General features: G+C 38.1%; 1 protein-coding gene across 4 annotated transcripts in view; it reads left to right on the top strand.

Moving 5' to 3' along the window:
- Window positions 1-18,279, top strand: part of IntS2 (integrator complex subunit 2) — a 34,214-nt gene extending 15,935 nt beyond the window's left edge. The window contains exons 7-20 of one of the 4 annotated variants that reach the window (XM_053787842.2): window positions 903-1,103; window positions 3,341-3,524; window positions 4,927-5,078; window positions 5,727-5,910; window positions 6,626-6,789; window positions 7,154-7,353; window positions 9,615-9,764; window positions 10,500-10,652; window positions 11,673-11,850; window positions 12,042-12,312; window positions 12,983-13,090; window positions 14,895-15,114; window positions 16,459-16,632; window positions 17,936-18,279. In XM_053787842.2, coding sequence (XP_053643817.1) covers window positions 903-1,103; window positions 3,341-3,524; window positions 4,927-5,078; window positions 5,727-5,910; window positions 6,626-6,789; window positions 7,154-7,353; window positions 9,615-9,764; window positions 10,500-10,652; window positions 11,673-11,850; window positions 12,042-12,312; window positions 12,983-13,090; window positions 14,895-15,114; window positions 16,459-16,632; window positions 17,936-18,138 — 2,542 coding nt within the window. In that variant the 3' untranslated portion in view covers window positions 18,139-18,279. Of the gene's footprint in view, window positions 1-902; window positions 1,104-3,340; window positions 3,525-4,279; window positions 4,429-4,926; window positions 5,079-5,726; window positions 5,911-6,625; window positions 6,790-7,153; window positions 7,354-9,614; window positions 9,765-10,499; window positions 10,653-11,672; window positions 11,851-12,041; window positions 12,313-12,982; window positions 13,091-14,894; window positions 15,115-16,458; window positions 16,633-17,935 lie in introns of all 4 variants that reach the window. The other 3 variants (XM_053787844.2, XM_053787843.2, XM_053787845.2) reach the window with 3 other exon arrangements.
- Window positions 18,280-20,371: the final 2,092 nt, after the last annotated feature.

The raw sequence follows: 20,371 nt of genomic DNA on the forward strand, positions 1-20,371 counted from the left end.
AAAGTTTAATTGATAAATTATGCACAATAAGACATTATGATGTTGATGGTTGGGGATTGTTGATAATAGACATGATCTATTTTTCTTCTTTCTTTCTTTCAACACACCGGCCGTATCCCACCGAGGCGGGGTGGCCCAAAAGGAAAAACGAAAGTTTCTCCTTTTAAATTTAGTAATATATACAGGAGAAGAGGTTACTAGCCCCTTGCTCCCGGCATTTTAGTCGCCTCTTACAACACGCATGGCTTACGGAGGAAGAATTCTGTTCCACTTCCCCATGGAGATAAGAGGAAATAAACAAGAATAAGAACTAGAAAGAAAATAGAAGAAAACCCAGAGGGGTGTGTATATATGTGCTTGTACATGTATGTGTAGTGTGACCTAAGTTTAAGTAGAAGTAGCAAGACGTACCTGAAATCTTGCATGTTCATGAGACAGAAAAAAGGACACCAGCAATCCTACCATCATGCAAAACAGTTACAGGTTTTTGTTTCACAGTCATCTGGCAGGACGGTAGTACTTCCCTGGGTGGTTGCTGTCTACCAACCTACTACCTATATGATCTATTTTTCAACCTTTTGAAAAAAACATCATGATAGGAAGTTGTTGATTCTCTATTCAGCTCATCAGACATTTACTGGAGAGGATCTAATAATTCTGTGATTATCTGGGTGACTAATATTGTGTTCCATCATGGGATCCTAATCCATGATTTTTTTCCCTTTTCTCTTTAACTGTGTCCTGTGTACTAGTATGCAGGTGCTGGTACTGTGTTCAACGTACTAGTATGCACCCTTTTTTGTACCCACAGATCTGCCATCTGCCAATATATTTTACATCAGGGCAACTCCTAAAATATAATGCAGTACAGCACTTTTAATTGAAATATGTTTTTATTTCAGATTTAGTGAAGATAAGGAAATTGGCTTGTTGCTACAGCTTGTGACTTGTCACCCACCTCCATCAGCTGCTGGAGTCAGGTTTGTAAGCACTGGGCTCTGCATGCTCATTGCTTGTCCTTCACTCATATCTTCCCAAGAAAATGAACGCAAAGCTTCAGAATGGATCAAGTGGTTAGTTAAAGAGGAGGCATATTTTGCTGGGTAAGTGTTATATAAAAGTTCATATTTTATACAGTTTTGTAAACATATTACAATAAAAATATTGGCCATTTAATTAATGAAAATGCATTCCATAGCTTAGTTTACCCATAGACTCCCTTTGTATAATAAAAGATGACTTCTTGAAAAAAATTACGATAAAATTTTTAAACTTTATACAGTGGACCCCCGCCTAACGATATTATTTCAGTCCAGAAGTCTGTTTGGGTGCCATTATAGACCGAATTTGTTCCCATAAGGAATATTGTGAATTAAATTAGTCTGTTTCAGACCCCCAAAAATACACCTACAAAAGCACTTACAGAAATACACTTACATAATTGGTCGAGTTGGGAGCTGATCTTTAGGCGGGGGTCCACTGTATAACTTTTCTTCATGGAAGCATAATATGCATACAACACAAGGAATGATCTACATAGCTTAAACTTCCACCTTCTCACAATGGGAACACTTTCCAATAGTGTTCAGCTTGTTCACATAATGGCTCTGAGATAAAATATTGTCATCTTTCTGCAGACTTTTCAACTGGCAGTATAGGTGTGGTTTGAACCCATGACAAAAGTGGCAGGCCTATGCACTAACCACTGTACCATGCCAGCCTAATAAGATTCACACATGGCAGTCTAATAAGATTCATCCATGTCAGCCTAATAAGATTCACCGGCATGGTACAGTGATTAATACTTTTCCCTTGCCAGTTTTAGGGCTGACTCATCATGGGTTCAAACCCCATCTGTCCTGTAAATTGCTTATAATCGTGTTATGATTTCTATGAGGTAGTTGCTGTAGCGTTTTCATCACTATTCTCATGATCATTTATATGATGGATTTTTTTTTTTTTATTTTAACATGCTGGCCATCTTCCACCAAGGCAGGGTGACCCAAAAAAAAAAAAAACTTTCATCATCATTCACACTATCACCATCTTGCTAGATCTCCTAAAGAATTTCAGTATTAAACTGAATATTCATAAAAATGTGGCTGAAATTGATAAATAACTTTTAAATATTATCCAACAGTGGTCGACCTTTTTTCTATGATCAAACCGGCCATATCCCACTGAGGCCATATCCCACAAAGAAAAATGAAAATTTATCTTTTTTAAATTTAGTAATATATACAGGAGAAGAGGCTACTAGCCCCTTGCTCCTGGCAATTTAGTTGCCTCAAATTATACATATATATTATACTATTTTCTTACTTTTAGATTATCAGCGGATGGGTCTATGAAAGATGAGGTGAATCATAGAATTGATGAGGGGAAAAGGGTGAGTGGTGCACTTAGGAGTCTGTGGAGACAAAGAACTTTGTCCTTGGAGGCAAAGAGGGGAATGTATGAGAGTATAGTTTTACCAACGCTCTTATATGGGTGTGAAGCATGGGTGATGAATGCTGCAGCGAGGAGAAGGCTGGAGGCAGTGGAGATGTCATGTCTGAGAGCAATGTGTGGTGTGAATATAATGCAGAGAATTCGTAGTTTGGAAGTTAGGAGGAGGTGCGGGATTACCAAAACTGTTGTCCAGAGGGCTGAGGAAGGGTTGTTGAGGTGGTTCGGACATGTGGAGAGAATGGAGCGAAACAGAATAACTTCAAGAGTGTATCAGTCTGTAGTGGAAGGAAGGCGGGGTAGGGGTCGGCCTAGGAAAGGTTGGAGGGAGGGGGTAAAGGAGGTTTTGTGTGCGAGGGGCTTGGACTTCCAGCAGGCATGTGTGAGCGTGTTTGATAGGAGTGAATGGAGACAAATGGTTTTTAATACTTGACGTGCTGTTGGAGTGTGAGCAAAGTAACATTTATGAAGGGGTTCAGGGAAACCGGCAGGCCGGACTTGAGTCCTGGAGATGGGAAGTACAGTGCCTGCACTCTGAAGGAGGGGTGTTAATGTTGCAGTTTAAAAACTGTAGTGTAAAGCACCCTTCTGGCAAGACAGTGATGGAGTGAATGATGGTGAAAGTTTTTCTTTTTCGGGCCACCCTGCCTTGGTGGGAATCGGCCAGTGTGATAATAAAATAAAATAAAATAGATTATCATCATATTGTGTAAAATACGAAGAGTTGTCTTATATATTGTGGAAACAATTCAGATTTGATTAACGGCTGTACATACTTAATATTAAAATAAATATTTTGATTCTCTTTAGTAAGTGCTCTGCATAGTGAATGAGTATATGCTTCATGGTTGTACAGATGTGAAGGGAAAGCTATTTTTTCATTTATTTTCAGAGCCAGTGGTGTATCATCATCCTTTGGTGCAATGCTTTTGTTGATGGCAATCCACTTCCATGTTCAGCAGCTTAGTGCAATTATTGAGTTGGTCAGTGCTGCACTGGGGATGAAGGTCATCACTCGTGCCAATAATCTCTCGCGTATCAAGTATATATTCACCCATGATGTCTTTACAGAGCAGGTAATTATCTTCTTCATTATAGACTTTTTTTTTCAACAAACCAGCCATATCCCACTGAGGCAGGGTGACTTAAAAAGAAAAACAAAAGTTTCTCTTTTTAAATTTTGTAATTTATACAGAAGGGGTTACTAGCCCCTTGCTCTTGGCTCTTTAGTCGCCCCTTACAACACACATGGCTTACGGAGGACGAATTCTGTTCCACTTCCCCATTGAGAATTATAGACTTCTTTCATTATTTTTATAACACCAGATATTCAGATAGGATGGCAGGTGTGTTAAAAAAGTTGTATATACATATGTGCAATATATTTTTTGTTTTATATTACTGTTACTCCTGATGCAAATCTCCTCAAAATTCTTTTCATTACTATGGGCTTTTTTATGTAAAATATAAATACTGTTTTGTAAACCCATCTTTGTAATGCTAGTTTTTCTTGGAAAATAAATATTTTATTATTATTATTATTTAATCTTAAAAATACTTCAACTTGAGTTTTTCCTTCATTTAGATTTTTTAATAATAGAGAAAGTTCTGAATTTTGAATTGCAAAATTTCAGTTTTCAATTTTCCTACCAATGCTAAACAAACAAATATACTACAACATAATGAAATACAACATACGATAATCATGTCAAAAGAAAGGAAATATCCTTCTGGTAAAGGATATATAATATTTTATCTTATTTCTCTAATTTTGTATTTTGCCATTTTATATTTTGACTTGTTAACTTTGAAGATGTTTATTTTCTTGCAGGTTGTCACTGCTCATGCTGTCAAAGTTCCGGTCACCTCTGGTCTCAATGCTAATATACCGGGATTTCTTCCAGTTCATTGTGTTTATCATCAGCTGAAGAGTCGGATGTTCACCAAGCATAAAGTTCCAATTAAGGATTGGATATATAAGTACGATGAAGTACAGAGTTCTTAGACAGTTTTTATTTTCAATTCTGTGTTCAGGATTAGAGACGGAAAACGTAACTTTGTGAATGCGCTTCTGTGATTGTTCATTGTAGGATATCATTTGTGCTATGTGCAAGATATAGCAGAACACTTAATATTAGGCCATAATGTGCCAGAAATTAATGATGATAAATGAACTAAGGAATTCTAAACATTTGTCCAAATGTAATGAAACTGATTGAGCCAGTAAATAATGAATTTGAATCTGTGTATCACAGAATTTGATTTGCAAACTTATATTTTCTTTTGTTCCCTTCAAAATTATGTATTTAATAGATACCTTATCTTCATCTTGCTGTTTCTTCTTTGGTATTTCTTCATTATGTATGATTTTTAATTCTGTAATAAGTTGGAACTATTAACTCTTAGGGTCCAGACCCCTGATCTGAAAATTGCTCTCAGGGTCTTAAGAATTTAAAAAAAAATACTTGTGGCTCCCAGCCTGGGCTTGCTGCTGATGCTGCATCCCACATGGCACCACCGCTGCTGCCGCCACCACCACCTACTGCCACATGTGATCTATTATCCATCTTGGATAATAGACTTCATCATCTCTTTCTGCATGTGGTGTCGTATCAAGTGACGCTTCACCGGTGAATATTCTTCCTTGCTGTTGCTACTCAAAATCAACATCACTGTGATCACCATTCCTCACATCTGAGCCATGGCCATGAGAAAATATAAGCTTACACTTATGATGTTGTAAAATTGAATATGAACCCGATGGACCAGCCCCAGAGGTGGATGGTTGAGGATTGTCAGAGTTTTCGGCCCTATTTCCATCATCCTGAGCATTGCTTTCAATCACTAACTATTTAAAACCATAGAATTTATCTTCACTTCCATCTTCATCACTGTTAGAACTGTCATTTGGGAAGAGATGATTCCTAATTCGCCAGGGAGTGAGGTTTTTGCTACTACGAGATATGGTGACCATTGGGTATTGAGATGACATTCCCATAATGCAGTATAGGTGCCCAGATTTTTTGTTTATTGTTCACACTGACCACACAGAAACATTCTTTTAGATGTAGGCCTATGTGCCTTCTGACGCTAAATTTGGATCCGCTAGAATTTTGGCGTAGAACTACGGCACAGACCCAGAATTCAGACCAGTAGTACTACAGCACAGGCTACAAAATGGCTAAGGATTAATTCAGTATGGGACAATGACTTATGTATTATAAGGCATTATCAATTGAGTAATGTTTGAATGATTTATTTGTAATTTGTATTGACAGCCAGATCTGTGCATCATCAACTCCACTGCACCCAGTTATGCCTCAGCTGATTGAGGTTTATGTCAACTCTATTATCTTGCCAGCCAGTAAAGGTGGATTGTCTGATACCTTCAATGAGCCAATTTCAGAAGAAGAAATAATGGCAGTTTTCTCCCAGTCCATATTTACAGAGAAAACTACAGAGGTAAATTAGTGCTATAGCTTTTTACTTGTTTAGCTATTCATATAATTATCTTTATTCCGTATGCACTTATGATAGTAGAGCTGTGCTTGTAATGTTCTTTATTCAGTGCTGTGTGTAGTTTGCTCTTCTGTCTTTGAACAAACCAGCTGCATGCCACCGAGGCAGCGTGGCCCAAAAAGAAAAACAGACATTTCTCTTTTTAACTTTAGTAATGTATACAGGAGAAGGGGTTACTAGCCCCTTGCCTCAGGCATTTTAGTTGCTTCTTATGACACATGGCTTATGGAGGAAGAATTCTGTTCCAGTTCTCCATGGAGATAAAGTGGAAATAAACAAGAACAAGAACTAGTAAGAAAATTGATGAAAACCCAGAGGGGTGAGTATATATATGCTTGTACATGCATGTGTAGTGTGACCTAAGTGTAAGTAGATGTATCAAGACGTACCTGAAACCTTGCATGTGTGTGAGACAGAAAAAAGGCACTAGCAATCCTACCATCATGTAAAACAATTACAGGTTTCCATTTCATACTCACTTGGCAGGACTTCCCTAGGCAGTTGCTGTCTACCAACCTACTACCTAGGTGATGACTTAATGTATTATTTAAATGATGACTACTAAAACAAAATTGTTTTTTGTGTGTTTTTAAGTGTTAATGATAAGAGCTTTTATTATGCAGTACATATTATTGATTTATTGTTCTTGATTTGGCAGATTTCTTCAATCGTTGCGTCACGATCAGCAGCGCCCTTTAGAAGCTTATCAACGAGAAAATCAGTGTTGCTGGAGAGACCCTTGTCCACATTCAGTCACTCTTCTGGACACATCATGCCCTCACCATCCATTATATCATCTCACTCGTCTTCATCTGATATGAAGTAATGCCTGTTTATGATTACCTGTTTGTGGTTACAGGAATAGAGTTGTATTCATGGTGTCCTGTCATCTTTATCATTAATTATTTTCAAACTGTAATAACTGTTGCAGACACAACTTCCTCCTCCTTCAGATTAGTGTCTAACTGTATACAATGCTATACAAATAATCCGTACATAGGAGAAAGAAACTTATGACGATGTTTCGGTCTGACTTTGACCATTAACTAGTTTAACATTTTAGATATGTCATTTTTGAGGTTTCAACTTATAACTGTCTTCAGTGAGATTACATTAACATGTCTCTCATTAAATTAAAATCTACTGTATACTAGTTATGATAAATAATAACTCTCATTTGTTGTAGTGTGCCTGTTGCTTCAGTGATGACCTCTCAGCTGCTGCTGCTCTACTATTTACTGTTATATGAAGACATGCGTCTTAATAACACACACCAACTGCTGGCAAACAGCCGACGTGTACACTCCTATTCTCCTCACTTGTTTGCTCAGTTGCCCATCAGATATTTGCTTTCACATGCACAAAGGGAGCAAAGACTATATGCAGGTGTGTTGGAAAAATCCTCTATTACCTTATCTTTTACATAAAAATTTTCCTAAAAAATTTTTTCTCCTATACTCATCATAAATTCCTTCTTTTTTTTGGGTCACCCTGCCTCGGTGGGAGATGGCCGACTTGTTGAAAAAAAAAAAATACATTTGCTAGATTTGTATGTCTTTTTACTATTGTACTATACAGTGGACCCTGAACCAATGGCATTAATCCGTTCCAGAGGGCTTGCCATTGGTCAAAATTGCTGTTGGTCGAGTTAATTTTCCCCACAAGAAATAATGGAAATAGAATTAATCCGTGCCTGACACCCCAAAGTCTGAAAAAAAAAAAAATTTACATGAAATATACATTTCCTTATATGGAAAGGAATGGGACATGCAAAATAAACAATAATTAAATGCCACTTACCTTTATTGTGGAGTTGTTGATGAGTGATGTGCCAGCAGCAGGGGAAATTCAGGATTGTCTGTTGCTTGGAAGGAGAATCCCCTTCCATAAAGACTTCAGGTACCAAGTCCTTTGGTGGGGTTACCTCCCTTCTTGGTTTTTTAATGCCACTAGGACCAGCTTGAGAATCAATGGACTACCCTCTACCACCATCACAACCAGTACCACTCTCTACCACCATCACTACCACCCTCTCCCACCATCACTACCTCCCTCTACCACCATCACAACCAGTACCACCCTCTACCACCATCACAACCAGTACCACCCTCTGCCACCATCACAACCAGTACCACCATCACTACCACCCTCTACCACCATCACTACCACCCTCTACCACCATCACTACCACCCTCTACCACCATCACTACCACCCTCTACCACCATCACTACCACCCTCTACCACCATCACTACCACCCTCTACCACCATCACTACCACCCTCTACCACCATCACAACCAGTACCACCCTCTGCCACCATCACAACCAGTACCACCATCACTACCACCCTCTACCACCATCACTACCACCCTCTACTGCCATCACAACCAGTACCATCCTCTACTGCCATCACAACCAGTACCACCCTCTACCACCATCACTACCAACCTCTTCCACCATCACTACTAACCTCTACCACCACCACTTTCGTATTTTTCTACAAACTTTTTCTTGAATTCTATCATGTTTCCCATATCCTTTACCAAAGGGCTGGCTCTAGAAGCTTTTTTTGGGGCCCAAGGTCTGTATAGTCCTTGTGGCTTAGCGCTTCTTTTTGATTATAATAATAATGGGGCCCAAGGTGGCTTATTTAGCAGATACAAGCACTAGAAACAATGGAATAATCCAAAATGTATGGGAGGCACATGTGGAAACCGACAGCTTGTAAACAATGGCACACTGAGTCTTGGAGTGGCTGGGGACATGTTCCTGACGAATGTCGTTGGCTAAGTTTTTCGCCGTTGGTTAAGGCATTTTTTCTACGGCAAAAAGCGCCATTAGGCGAAATTGCCGTTACTTAATGCCTCCGTTAGTTGAGGGTCGACTGTATATTTTTTTACTTTTATAAATTTAATAATTATATATTATTGTTACACTATTTTCAAGTGCTTTTTAGGAAAGCAGGTTGTAAGGAAAGAAGTTTGATATCAACAGTAAATTATATCAGTGTTTAAAGATTTAAGACAAGTTAATCAAAGAAAAGCTGAAGGGTAGTATGTGATAGTGTTAAGTTAGAAAATATGTTCAAAGCATCTAAGTCTAGTAATTGTCAAGCTTTTAAGATCTTGTGACTGTTCCATCATCAACACCAAACATTTCAGCAGAGATGTTTTGTAAGCTCCCCCTCAGACCAGATTTTTTTCCCCTGCAATCATTCTTATGTACAATAGCTTCATTTGGAATTAGAATTAAAGATAAGGTCATAAACACAAAAAATACATGTTCTATACATAATTATTATTATACCTTCTTATATTTCTTTCAAAATTGGGAAATCTTAAAGGCTAATTCTTTCTCAGTCTCAAGGGTGCTGAGTTTTAGTATTTATAACTGTAACTTATATCTGAGTCTTGAGCTGTCATACCTTTCCCTAGCCATGTATTACTCCTCTTCATAGTAGCTGCAACCTTACACTCAATATGCAACAAAATCAAGTAGATACTGGAGCGAACAACATACATGTTTATGGGAGATCATTTTGTTCTTTGCAAATTTTCTGTTACAAATGCTGTTAATTTTCTACTTGTAAATATTGTTTGGAGGGGCATGTGAATTGTGATGTCTTATAAAGTAAAAGTTTTTGACAGGTCTGTTTTCCCCGCTCGTGAAATTGTTGGTGAGTCATTATCCACAGCTGTGTTTGGTAGAAGACTGGCTTTACCAAAGTCCCTCAGCTAATTCCAGTCTTGGTATTCTACCCCCCAAAGTCCCTCTGGATCCTCACTCTGTTACCAAAGGTTTGTTAACATTAGATTGTTAAGCATCCCTCTAAGTCCTACAGTTTGACAATGTTTCTTTAATTGCCCATTATTGAGATTTTTTGTAAAGTATTTCAAGACATTACATGGAGAATACTTCAGTAAAGTTATTTCTAACTTTCATCACTTGTGCACTTGATACTCATGTATATGCACACTTTTGTTATTAGGAGGTGTAGCCACTTGTTAGCTGCTTTGGCTGGGAATTTTCTTTTAATGTTTTTACTGCTAATAAAGCTCATCCCCACACTTCAACTTATAATTGCACTTGATAATGCAAAATTTGCTACTTCAGTGTATAAATCTTAAGACAAATTCTTATTGTAGTTTCTCTAATGAGATAGTATAGTTATTATTATTACTGTTATTCATGGGGAAGTTCTAATACCAGAAGGACTATATAGTGCTTAAGGAATGGTAGGCAATGGTAGATGAAGGGCTCTTCATGCAATGAATTGGAGCTACCCTAACCAAGGAAGGGGAGGGCAGCTCTAGTTCATTGCATGAGGAGCCCTTCAACAGTATCAAAACCTGCCTTAGGGACAAGATAGTGAGTAGGACTTGTTGGAGGCTGGGGTACTGCCCTCAATCATAGTGACTGACTTAATATATCATTTAAATGATGACTACTAAAACAAAATTATCTAGCCAACTATCTACTCTGTTGAGAAATTTAATTTTTTATTTGGTATAACAAATACAATATTCCCGCAGCTATGGAAGATGCAGCAGATAAACCTGGCCGACTCCTGGTTTTGCTAGATTGCTTGATGAGGATGCCACCTCATCAACTCTGGCAGTTAGCTGCTCCTATTACTTCGTCCATCAAGTGCTTATTACAACCAGGAGTGCCACGTAAAGTATTAGGTAAGTCATGAAGAGGTGTTAGGTTGAAAAGTGTATTCTTACTCTGTGTGTAACAAAAGGCCTAGATTGAAATTGATGCTGAATAAGCCAATTTGAAGAAAACACAGGGCACACCTATTAACTGGTATGCTGTTGGATTGTGAGCAAGATAATATCTATGAAGGGATTCAGGAAAACCAGTTAGGTTTGAGTTCTGGAAGTGAGTGGTATAGTTCCTGTACTTTGAAGAATGAGTGGAGATGTTGTAGTTTGGAGGGTTATTAAATTGTAATAGCCATGTATTTCTGGAGAGACATCTAAAGAATTAAAGTGAGTGTTTTTTCTTCTTTAGGTTACCCTGTCTTGGTAGGAAATGACTAATGCTTACGTGTATATTGATATGCAGTTGGTTTTACAAAATGTTGCACATGTTTTTACTGAAAGTAAAAATAAATAGAAAAATTATGGTTATGTCAACAAGATTTCACAAATAGGAGAAGTGATGTAATGTAAATAAGAAGAAAGCATTTTTAATTTAAAGGGCAATGTGGATTACATGAAAGAGTGCCAGGCCATTATGTTGTGCTGCAGTGTAAATATGGCCAAAAGAAACCATTATTGGGAGACAGCTTTCTATATTGTCTGCATTTATTTATGCATTGTATTACTGTAACTTCAGTTTTATTTAACTTGTCTTTAAGTCTTCTTAATTTATGCAATATAATTTTTTTTTTTCTCAACAAGTCGGCCATCTCCCACCTAGGCAGGGTGACCCTAAAAGAAAGAAAATCCCCGAAATGAAAATACTTTCATCATCATTCAACACTTTTACCTCACTCATACATAGTCACTGTTTTTGCAGAGGTGCCCAGATACAGCAGTTTAGATGCATATATAAAGATGTATTATACATCCCTCCAAACTGCCAATATCCCAAACCCCTCCTTTAAAGTGCAGGCATTGTACTCCCCATTTCCGTTACACAAGTCCAGCTATATAAGAATACCTGTAATTTTTACAGTTATTATGTTTGTATTTTAGATACATATAGACAAATATGGATGCGGCTCAATTCCCTGTTTCCTCGTCGTCTTTGGGCAATGACTGTAGAAGGACTTCTGCCAGAAGACACTCAAGGCAGGTCAAGAAAAATACTTACAGAAGATGATATTATACTGGACCCTTTGTATGTGCTTAGATGTGATGATAGAGTATTTAGGTATGTAAGAAAGCAAAACACAAATAATATTGTGTTATGGTGTCTCAAATATTACTAAATCTCATAAATGCTGTTACTGCTTTTGAAATGTGTTATCACTTATAATGTTGACTATTAAATACAAGCAACTGTTGCAACTCAACTAATCAAAAATTAGAAAAACATACTTAATATATCTGTATTATTTGCAGGTGTGCACCTCTCCTACAGCTGGTAAATTACATGTTACAAGTGTATCTGCTGTCTTCCCGTACTTTCTTGTCTCAGCAGATGCAAAACACACCTGTAGTGAGTGCTCCCCACAGTCTCATTGCAGGTAGTAGCAACACCTCACCACAAGCCTTGGAAGAAGAACGGGAAAAGTTGCGAGGTGCACTTGTTCTTACTCAGGAAAGTGCTGCTGTGCAGATCCTGCTTGAGGCCTGTTTAATGAAAGATTATGAAAAGGTGGGCAGTCTTTCTGTAAGTAATATTTTTTCCAGTGGTTGTAGTAATAGACTTAGACTTAAGTCCAGTGACAAGTGATTTTTGTCTTCATTCCTATCAAGCACACTCACACAAGCATGCTAGAGGTTCAAGCCTCTAGCACTAAAGACCTTTACCCTCTACTTCCACCCTTCTTGAGATCATGCCTACCCTTCCTTCCTTTCCCAGATTTATATACCTTCTTAGTCATCCTATTTGGGTCAATGCAAATATTTGCTAATTGCCAATATTGTAGCTTTGTGCTCCCTAATGGCAGTTATTATAACTTGTATGGCTCTGCTCAGGATTTGGCTGAAGGGAAGCCTGGCTGAGAGAGTAGCAATTGGTCTTTTGATTACTGAATGGAGGATTGAGCCTCCACAGTAACTTCTGTATAAATAAAAAATAATAACTAATTCAGAATTGTCTGATTTAACAATATTTAAAAATAAGGCAGAGGATGTGAATGCATTTCTCTTTAATTCTTAGAAGCTCTAAGGTTTGCTTCTGATATGTCAAGAAATCGTATTTAGTACTGTAGAACTAATTTACTGTTAATATGAAACAAAACATGAGAGATATTCAGAGATAGCTAGAGGTATACACAGTATATAAATGCCAGGTAATCTTAACTGTGGTGTTGCCTAATGTTTTGCTATTAATTCAGGCTGGTGCTGGAGCATTGATTCTTCAGGAGATACGCAGTATTGTGTGTTCATATATCCATCAAGCATTCCTCAAGGATACTACATTGGCAAAGTTGGTCCATTTTCAGGTTGGTTGACACAGTTTATTGTTAATAGGTATGCCTGTCTCTATATTTTTTTATTATTTTTTTTATTATCACACTGGCCGATTCCCACCAAGGCAGGGTGGCCCGAAAAAGAAAAACTTTCACCATCATTCACTCCATCACTGTCTTGCCAGAAGGGTGCTTTACACTACAGTTTTTAAACTGCAACATTAACACCCCTCCTTCAGAGTGCAGGCACTGTACTTCCCATCTCCAGGACTCGAGTCCGGCCTGCCGGTTTCCCTGAACCCCTTCATAAATGTTACTTTGCTCACACTCCAACAGCACGTCAAGTATTAAAAACCATTTGTCTCCATTCACTCCTATCAAGCACGCTCACTCATGCCTGCTGGAAGTCCAAGCCCCTCGCACACAAAACCTCCTTTACCCCCTCCCTCCAACCTTTCCTAGGCCGACCCCTACCCCGCCTTCCTTCCACTACAGACTGATGCACTCTTGAAGTCACTCTGTTTCGCTCCAGTCTCTCTACATGTCCGAACCACCTCAACAACCCTTCCTCAGCCCTCTGGACAACAGTTTTGGTAATCCTGCACCTCCTCCTAACTTCCAAACTACGAATTCTCTGCATTATATTCACACCACACATTGCCCTCAGACATGACATCTCCACTGCCTCCAGCCTTCTCCTCGCTGCAACATTCATCACCCATGCTTCACACCCATATAAGAGCGTTGGTAAAACTATACTCTCATACATTCCCCTCTTTGCCTCCAAGGACAAAGTTCTTTGTCTCCACAGACTCCTAAGTGCACCACTCACCCTTTTCCCCTCATCAATTCTATGATTCACCTCATCTTTCATAGACCTATCCGCTGACACGTCCACTCCCAAATATCTGAATACATTCACCTACTCCATACTCTCTCCCCCCAATCTGATATCCAATCTTTCATCACCTAATCTTTTTGTTATCCTCATAACCTTACTCTTTCCTGTATTCACTTTTAATTTTCTTCTTTTGCACACCCTACCAAATTCATCCACCAATCTCTGCAACTTCTCTTCAGAATCTTCCAAGAGCACAGTGTCATCAGCAAAGAGCAACTGTGACAACTCACACTTTATGTGTGATTCTTTATCTTTTAACTCCACGCCTCTTGCCAAGATCCTCGCATTTACTTCTCTTACAACCCCATCTATAAATATATTAAACAACCATGGTGACATCACACATCTTTGTCTAAGGCCTACTGTACAGTATCTTTAGTGGATATTATAATTCTTCTTTTAGCAAACCAGCCATATCACACTGAGTCAGGGTGGCCCAAAAAGAAAAACGAAAGCTTCTCTTTTTAACTTTAGTAATGTATACAAGACAAGGGGTTACTAGTCCCTTGCTCCCAGCATGTTTGTTGCTTCTTACGACACACATGGCTTACGGAGGAAGAATTCTTTCCCACTTTTCCATGGAGATAAGAGGAAATAAAGAACAACAACTATTAAGAAAAGAGAAGAAAACCCAGATGGGTATGTATGTATATATATACCTGTACATGCATGTGTAGAGTGACCTAAGTGTAAGTAAAACTAGCAAGATATACCTGCTATCCTGCATGTTTATGAAAAGAAAAAGAAAGACATCAACAATTGTACCATCTTGTAAAACAATTACGGGTTTCCATTTCATACTCACTTGGCAGGACGGTGGTACCTCTTTGGGTGGTTGCTGTCTACCAACCTACTACCTAGGCACTAATACTATACAAACATTTATTTTGAACTTCAAGTTGTCTGGTTATAATGTTTAATTATTTTTTTGCTTAGGGTTACCCAGGAGAGCTAATTGGACTGGTTGTTCGTGGAGTCCCTTCTATGCATATTGCTATTGGTCTAAATTGGATCCCTGAACTTCTTCAACTTCCTGACCTGGATAAGCAACTGTTTGCTGTAGAGCTCACCTCTCATTTGGCTCTTCAGAATGCCATGCCATCTACACTCAGTATATCAAGACTCGCAATCAATACACTGGCTACACTTCTTTCAGGTGGGTGAGAAAAGTATTTAGTTGACAGCAAGAGGAACAAAAGTCACAATACCATGGCTGGAATAATTCACAGATAACTGACTATTTAGAGTTAGTTATTTGTGAACTGTTTCCTCCAACTCTTTGGAGAGGAAACTTTAGATGATATTTCTGTCTTTCTTTGGCCAGTTATAAAATCACAAAGTTATGACTTGATATGTAATGGTCCAGGATGAACTAAAATATCGTCTAAATTTCCCTTTTCAAAAAAATCTTTTATTTGATAATTAAAAAAAGCCTTACCAGTTCTTAAAATGCCACAGTTGCAGCAATCTTAAAACAAATATGTATCATTGAATTAATAAAAAATACAAGAAAAGTACATGATGTCAAATATAATAGTACAGTATGTCAAGGAAAGGTTGGAGGGAGGGGATAAAGGTGGTTTTTGTATGGAAGGGGCTTGGACATCCAGCAGGCATGTGTGAGTATGTTAGATAGGAGTGGAGGCAAGTTGTTAATATGACTTGAAGTGCTGTTGGTGTGTGAGCAAAGTAACATTTATAAAGGGATTCAGGAAAATTGGTGCGCTAGACTTGGATACTGGAGGTGGGAGGTACAGTGTGTGTGCTCAGGAGGTGTGGGGATATTTGCAGTTTTGAGGAGCATCTGAGCTGTAGTATTGATGTGCTTTTGGCAAAACAGTGATGGAATGAGTGATGGCAAAAGTATTTCTTCTTTTTCGGGTCACCCTACCTCAATGGGAGACAGCCAGTGTTAAAAAAAATAAAGTACGTCTGCATACACCTTGGCTAAGACCTGCTGCTTCCTAACCCTCTGTGGCAACAACTTTTCTTAATTTTTTTTTTTTTTTTTTTTTTCAACAAGTCGGTCGTCACTTATACATTTGAAAAATGCTTTATATTTTAGAAGATAAAATCTATTGAATTGCAGAGTTATGACAAATTGAACAGCTGCTCTGAAATTGCACACTAGTGTTTTATCCTGCTTGGGCTTGTTGGTTACAGATGCTTCAGGAACAGTCAGAGGGTTTGGCATCATCCATGCCCTTACAAAATTCACTTGATGGAGTTCATTATTATGAAATATATTTTTGGAGGCATGTGTCTGTGGGCTCAAAAATAAAAGATTTTGTATTCCTCGTACAGCTTTTCAGCCTGTAAATGAACCATATTGTGTTAAAATGAATTCCTTAAATTTTTCAGGAATTCGGTAATATGCATGACATACTAGTGGATTCTGTCTTAAAATATTGATGCTTAATTACTGTTTTATAGTTTTCGGGAAAGAATGAAGTTAAACTATAACATTTTTTTTTAAATAACATTCTTTTTTTATTAACAGTTTTGGGTGAAGAGGAGAGACTTTTAATAATGGAAGCCTCACTGCCATCTCTGGTGGGTATTGGCAAGGCCTTCCCAGCACTTATAGATGATCTCGTTCATCTGCTGGTGATGTATGGACAGGTGGCCACTGCACAGTCTGCCCTCTCTGCTGCACCAGCTCCCAAGTCTATTGGTAAATGGTTATAGATTATTTAATTTGCATTCTTCATAAAATAATAATATTCATAATCTTGCTGACTTTAATAATAATAATAAATCAGCTAGTTTTTTTAACATAGCCATCTCCCAAAGAGCCAGGGTGACCCCCAAATAAAGAAAACTATAAAGTATTAATATTTCGTTTGGGGTGATGATAAAACCATATGGGTCATACAGCACCTGGGGGAGGGGGTTGGAAAGGGGAGGCATTCAGGTTTGATCCAAGGAAGGGGAGCACAGATCCAGTTCTTTTGGATACAGTGCTGAAGTGAAACCTAGACTACATATCAATGGACACATTATGTCCTCTCCAGCTGTTTAGAGACAGTCAGAGATAACTGGTGTGTTAGAAAATAAATATATAATGCAAGATAGAAGATTTCATAGAAACTGTTAATTTATTATAAAATTCAGCCTCAAAGCATGGGAATGTTATTTTTAGTAATATATCTGCTATGATTGGCAAGAGTCTTGGCAGCCTGCTGACAATAGGCACAGTACTGTATTGCTGCTTCTAGCTTTTTTTTATGTAAAGTAAAAGGACACAAGTGCAACTAATGTGACATTTTATTGTGGCAACGTTTTGCTCTCCAGGAGCTTTATCAAGCCATTACTTGATAAAGCTCCTGGAGAGTGAAAAGTTGCCACAATAAAATGTCACATTAGTTGCACTTGTGTCCTGTTACTTTACATATTGTCGGTAATTCTACCAACTTTATTACAGCTTTTTTTTATACAATCCATTTATTGTATTTAAGCATAGTGAGGTACATGTTTTCATGGAAATCTCTAATCCAATGGGACCATCAGCAAGCATTGTCTGCAGTTGGCCAACATTTTTTCACATCATAAATTAATATCACTCAGTGCATTTGTACATGGTTTGAATACTGTACAATAATGCAAAAACCATTGATAGGGTACCTACCAATCCCTAGATTTTTTAACACAGAGGCTATTTCACACCATCATTTACTTACTTTTTTGCCAGAAGTGTGTTCTTGCAGTTCAGGTCTTTATCTTAACTGCAATATCCTCACCCTTCCTTCAGGGTACAGGCTCAGTACTTGCCTTATCCAAATAAAATAAGGTATTCTGAATTTACCAGGTTCAGGTTAGAAGGATTAAACTGTTTCTAATAAATTATGGCATCTAAACACAAATTATTTACTGTACAATTGTACATTTTTAAGCACAGACTAGCTACTAGTACTTTACAAAACTTTTAACCTCAAATGAAATAAACCTGTTACTAATACAGTGATTCAAATTTTCAGCATTTTTGGATTCACTTGATCAAGAGATAAAGGATGCTGAGGAGTACAAGATGGACTATGAAGAGTGTCCTCCTCCTTCACCTAAGACTGTTTACAAGAAACTAGTGCGAAAAGTTCCTCGTGAAGATAGTCTTTTTGCCAGGATAATAGAAGCTTTTAAGAAGCTGATAATGGAAAGTACAATGACCCATAATTTGTACTAAGTTAGACTCTTGTTAGGATATTTACAAATAGATGTATATGCTGTACAAACCATTATACAGGATGAACAAGTCCCTGTGCACCAATACAAATTATATTATAATGTAGAAATAGTTCATTTAATTTTTTACATGTACAGTGACCTGCTCAACTAACTCTCCTTCCCACTCTTTATTTTTTTTTTTAAGCTTTGTCATTCCACTGCTTGTTATTCTATTTACAAAAAATAAGAGTGCAGGTGATCATGCAGAGCAGATGAAACTACTTTTAAGAATTGTTCCCTGACTCTAAACCAAACTGGATAGAATACATTTTATTTTTATGATTTATCCCCTCAAATGGGGTTGCCTTTACATTTGGCCGAATGAATGGGACCTACCTGCTATTTGCTCGGATCAAACCTGATCACTGCTCATTTCCTAAGTACCATATGACATCTGTGGACATAGCACTTTCTTGTTGACATAGCTTGTAAGTGATCAAAAAAACACACTGCAGATGGCCTTAATTAGTATAATGTTTCACCTTCATGATGCTTTATCATGTACATTGCATATAAAAACTAGGATGTATATAGTGCTGAGAAGTGCCGGAGTGAGGTGCTGGGCAAGATTGAAATTGACATGTCCTTTCTGGTATAGACAAGGTGAACTGTCAGGCAATATTGAGGTGAGGGCTCTGGTCAGTTGCAGACAATGGGCATTTAGTAACATTGGATGTCACATGGATCATGTGGTTAGGTCCTGGCAGTTTGTATTTTTTTGTGTTTAAGAATGGTTTTAACACTGGGTTTAGCTTAAATATATTTGTCTCTGTTCTGTGTGATAATGTTAGAGACAGCTATAGCTGCTGACTCAAAACACAACCACCTCTGTTATTTTCGTGGTACAAGAGACAAGTTTGAATTTGAGATATGCTTGTGTGTTTGCGTACCACACGCATTCCAGGTGTTGTCCATCCTACCGGTGTATCTGTGTTCTTATAGTCAGAAATTCGAGCCCCTTCATGTTTGTCCAATGTGGGCATAATCGTGTACTCCACATGGTATGCTGTGTACCCATGGTTTGTTCCTAGAGTGGGGAGTCCTAGTGATTTCTTCAGTAGTTTTTTGGCATGTACAGCTATCCCAGTGTCAGCTGTATATAGAATACAGTTAATGCACTAAAAGAGGAGGCAGTTAGGGTAAGATATAAACAGCTATTGGAGGATAGATGGGCTAATGAGAGCATAGGCAATGGGGTCGAAGAGGTATGAGGTAGGTTTAAAAATGTAGTGTTAGAGTGTTCAGCAGAAGTTTGTGGTTACAGGAAAGTGGGTGCGGGAGGGAAGAGAAGCGATTGGTGGAATGATGATGTAAATAGAGTAGTAAGGGAGAAAAAGTTAGCATATGAGAAGTTTTTACAAAGTAGAAGTGATGCAAGGAGGGAAGAGTATATGGAGAAAGAGAGAGAGGTTAAGAGAGTGGTGAAGCAATGTAAAAAGAGAGCAAATGAGAGAGTGGGTGAGATGTTATCAACAAATTTTGTTGAAAATAAGAAAAAGTTTTAGAGTGAGATTAACAAGTTAAGGAAGCTTAGAGAACATATGGATTTGTCAGTTAAAAATAGGAGAGAAGAGTTGTTAAATGGAGAGTTAGAGGTATTGGGAAGATGGAGGGAATGTTTTGAGGAATTGTTAAATGTTGATGAAGATAGGGAAGCTGTGATTTCGTGTATAGGGCAAGGAGGAATAACATCTTGTAGGAGTGAGGAAGAGCCAGTTGTGAGTGTGGGGGAAGTTCGTGAGGCAGTAGGTAAAATGAAAGGGGGTAAGACAGCCGGGATTGATGGGATAAAGATAGAAATGTTAAAAGCAGGTGGGGATATAGTTTTGGAGTGGTTGGTGCAATTATTTAATAAATGTATGGAAGAGGGTAAGGTACCTAGGGATTGGCAGAGAGCATGCATAGTTCCTTTGTATAAAGGCAAAGGGGACAAAAGAGAGTGCAAAAATTATAGGGGGATAAGTCTGTTGAGTATACCTGGTAAAGTGTATGGTAGAGTTATTATTGAAAGAATTAAGAGTAAGACGGAGAATAGGATAGCAGATGAACAAGGAGGCTTTAGGAAAGGTAGGGGGTGTGTGGACCAGGTGTTTACAGTGAAACATATAAGTGAACAATATTTAGATAAGGCTAAAGAGGTCTTTGTGGCATTTATGGATTTGGAAAAGGTGTATGACAGGGTGGATAGGGGA

This window comes from Cherax quadricarinatus, chromosome 47 (genome assembly GCF_038502225.1).
Source record: "Cherax quadricarinatus isolate ZL_2023a chromosome 47, ASM3850222v1, whole genome shotgun sequence".
Classification (NCBI taxonomy): Eukaryota; Metazoa; Arthropoda; class Malacostraca; order Decapoda; family Parastacidae; genus Cherax; species Cherax quadricarinatus.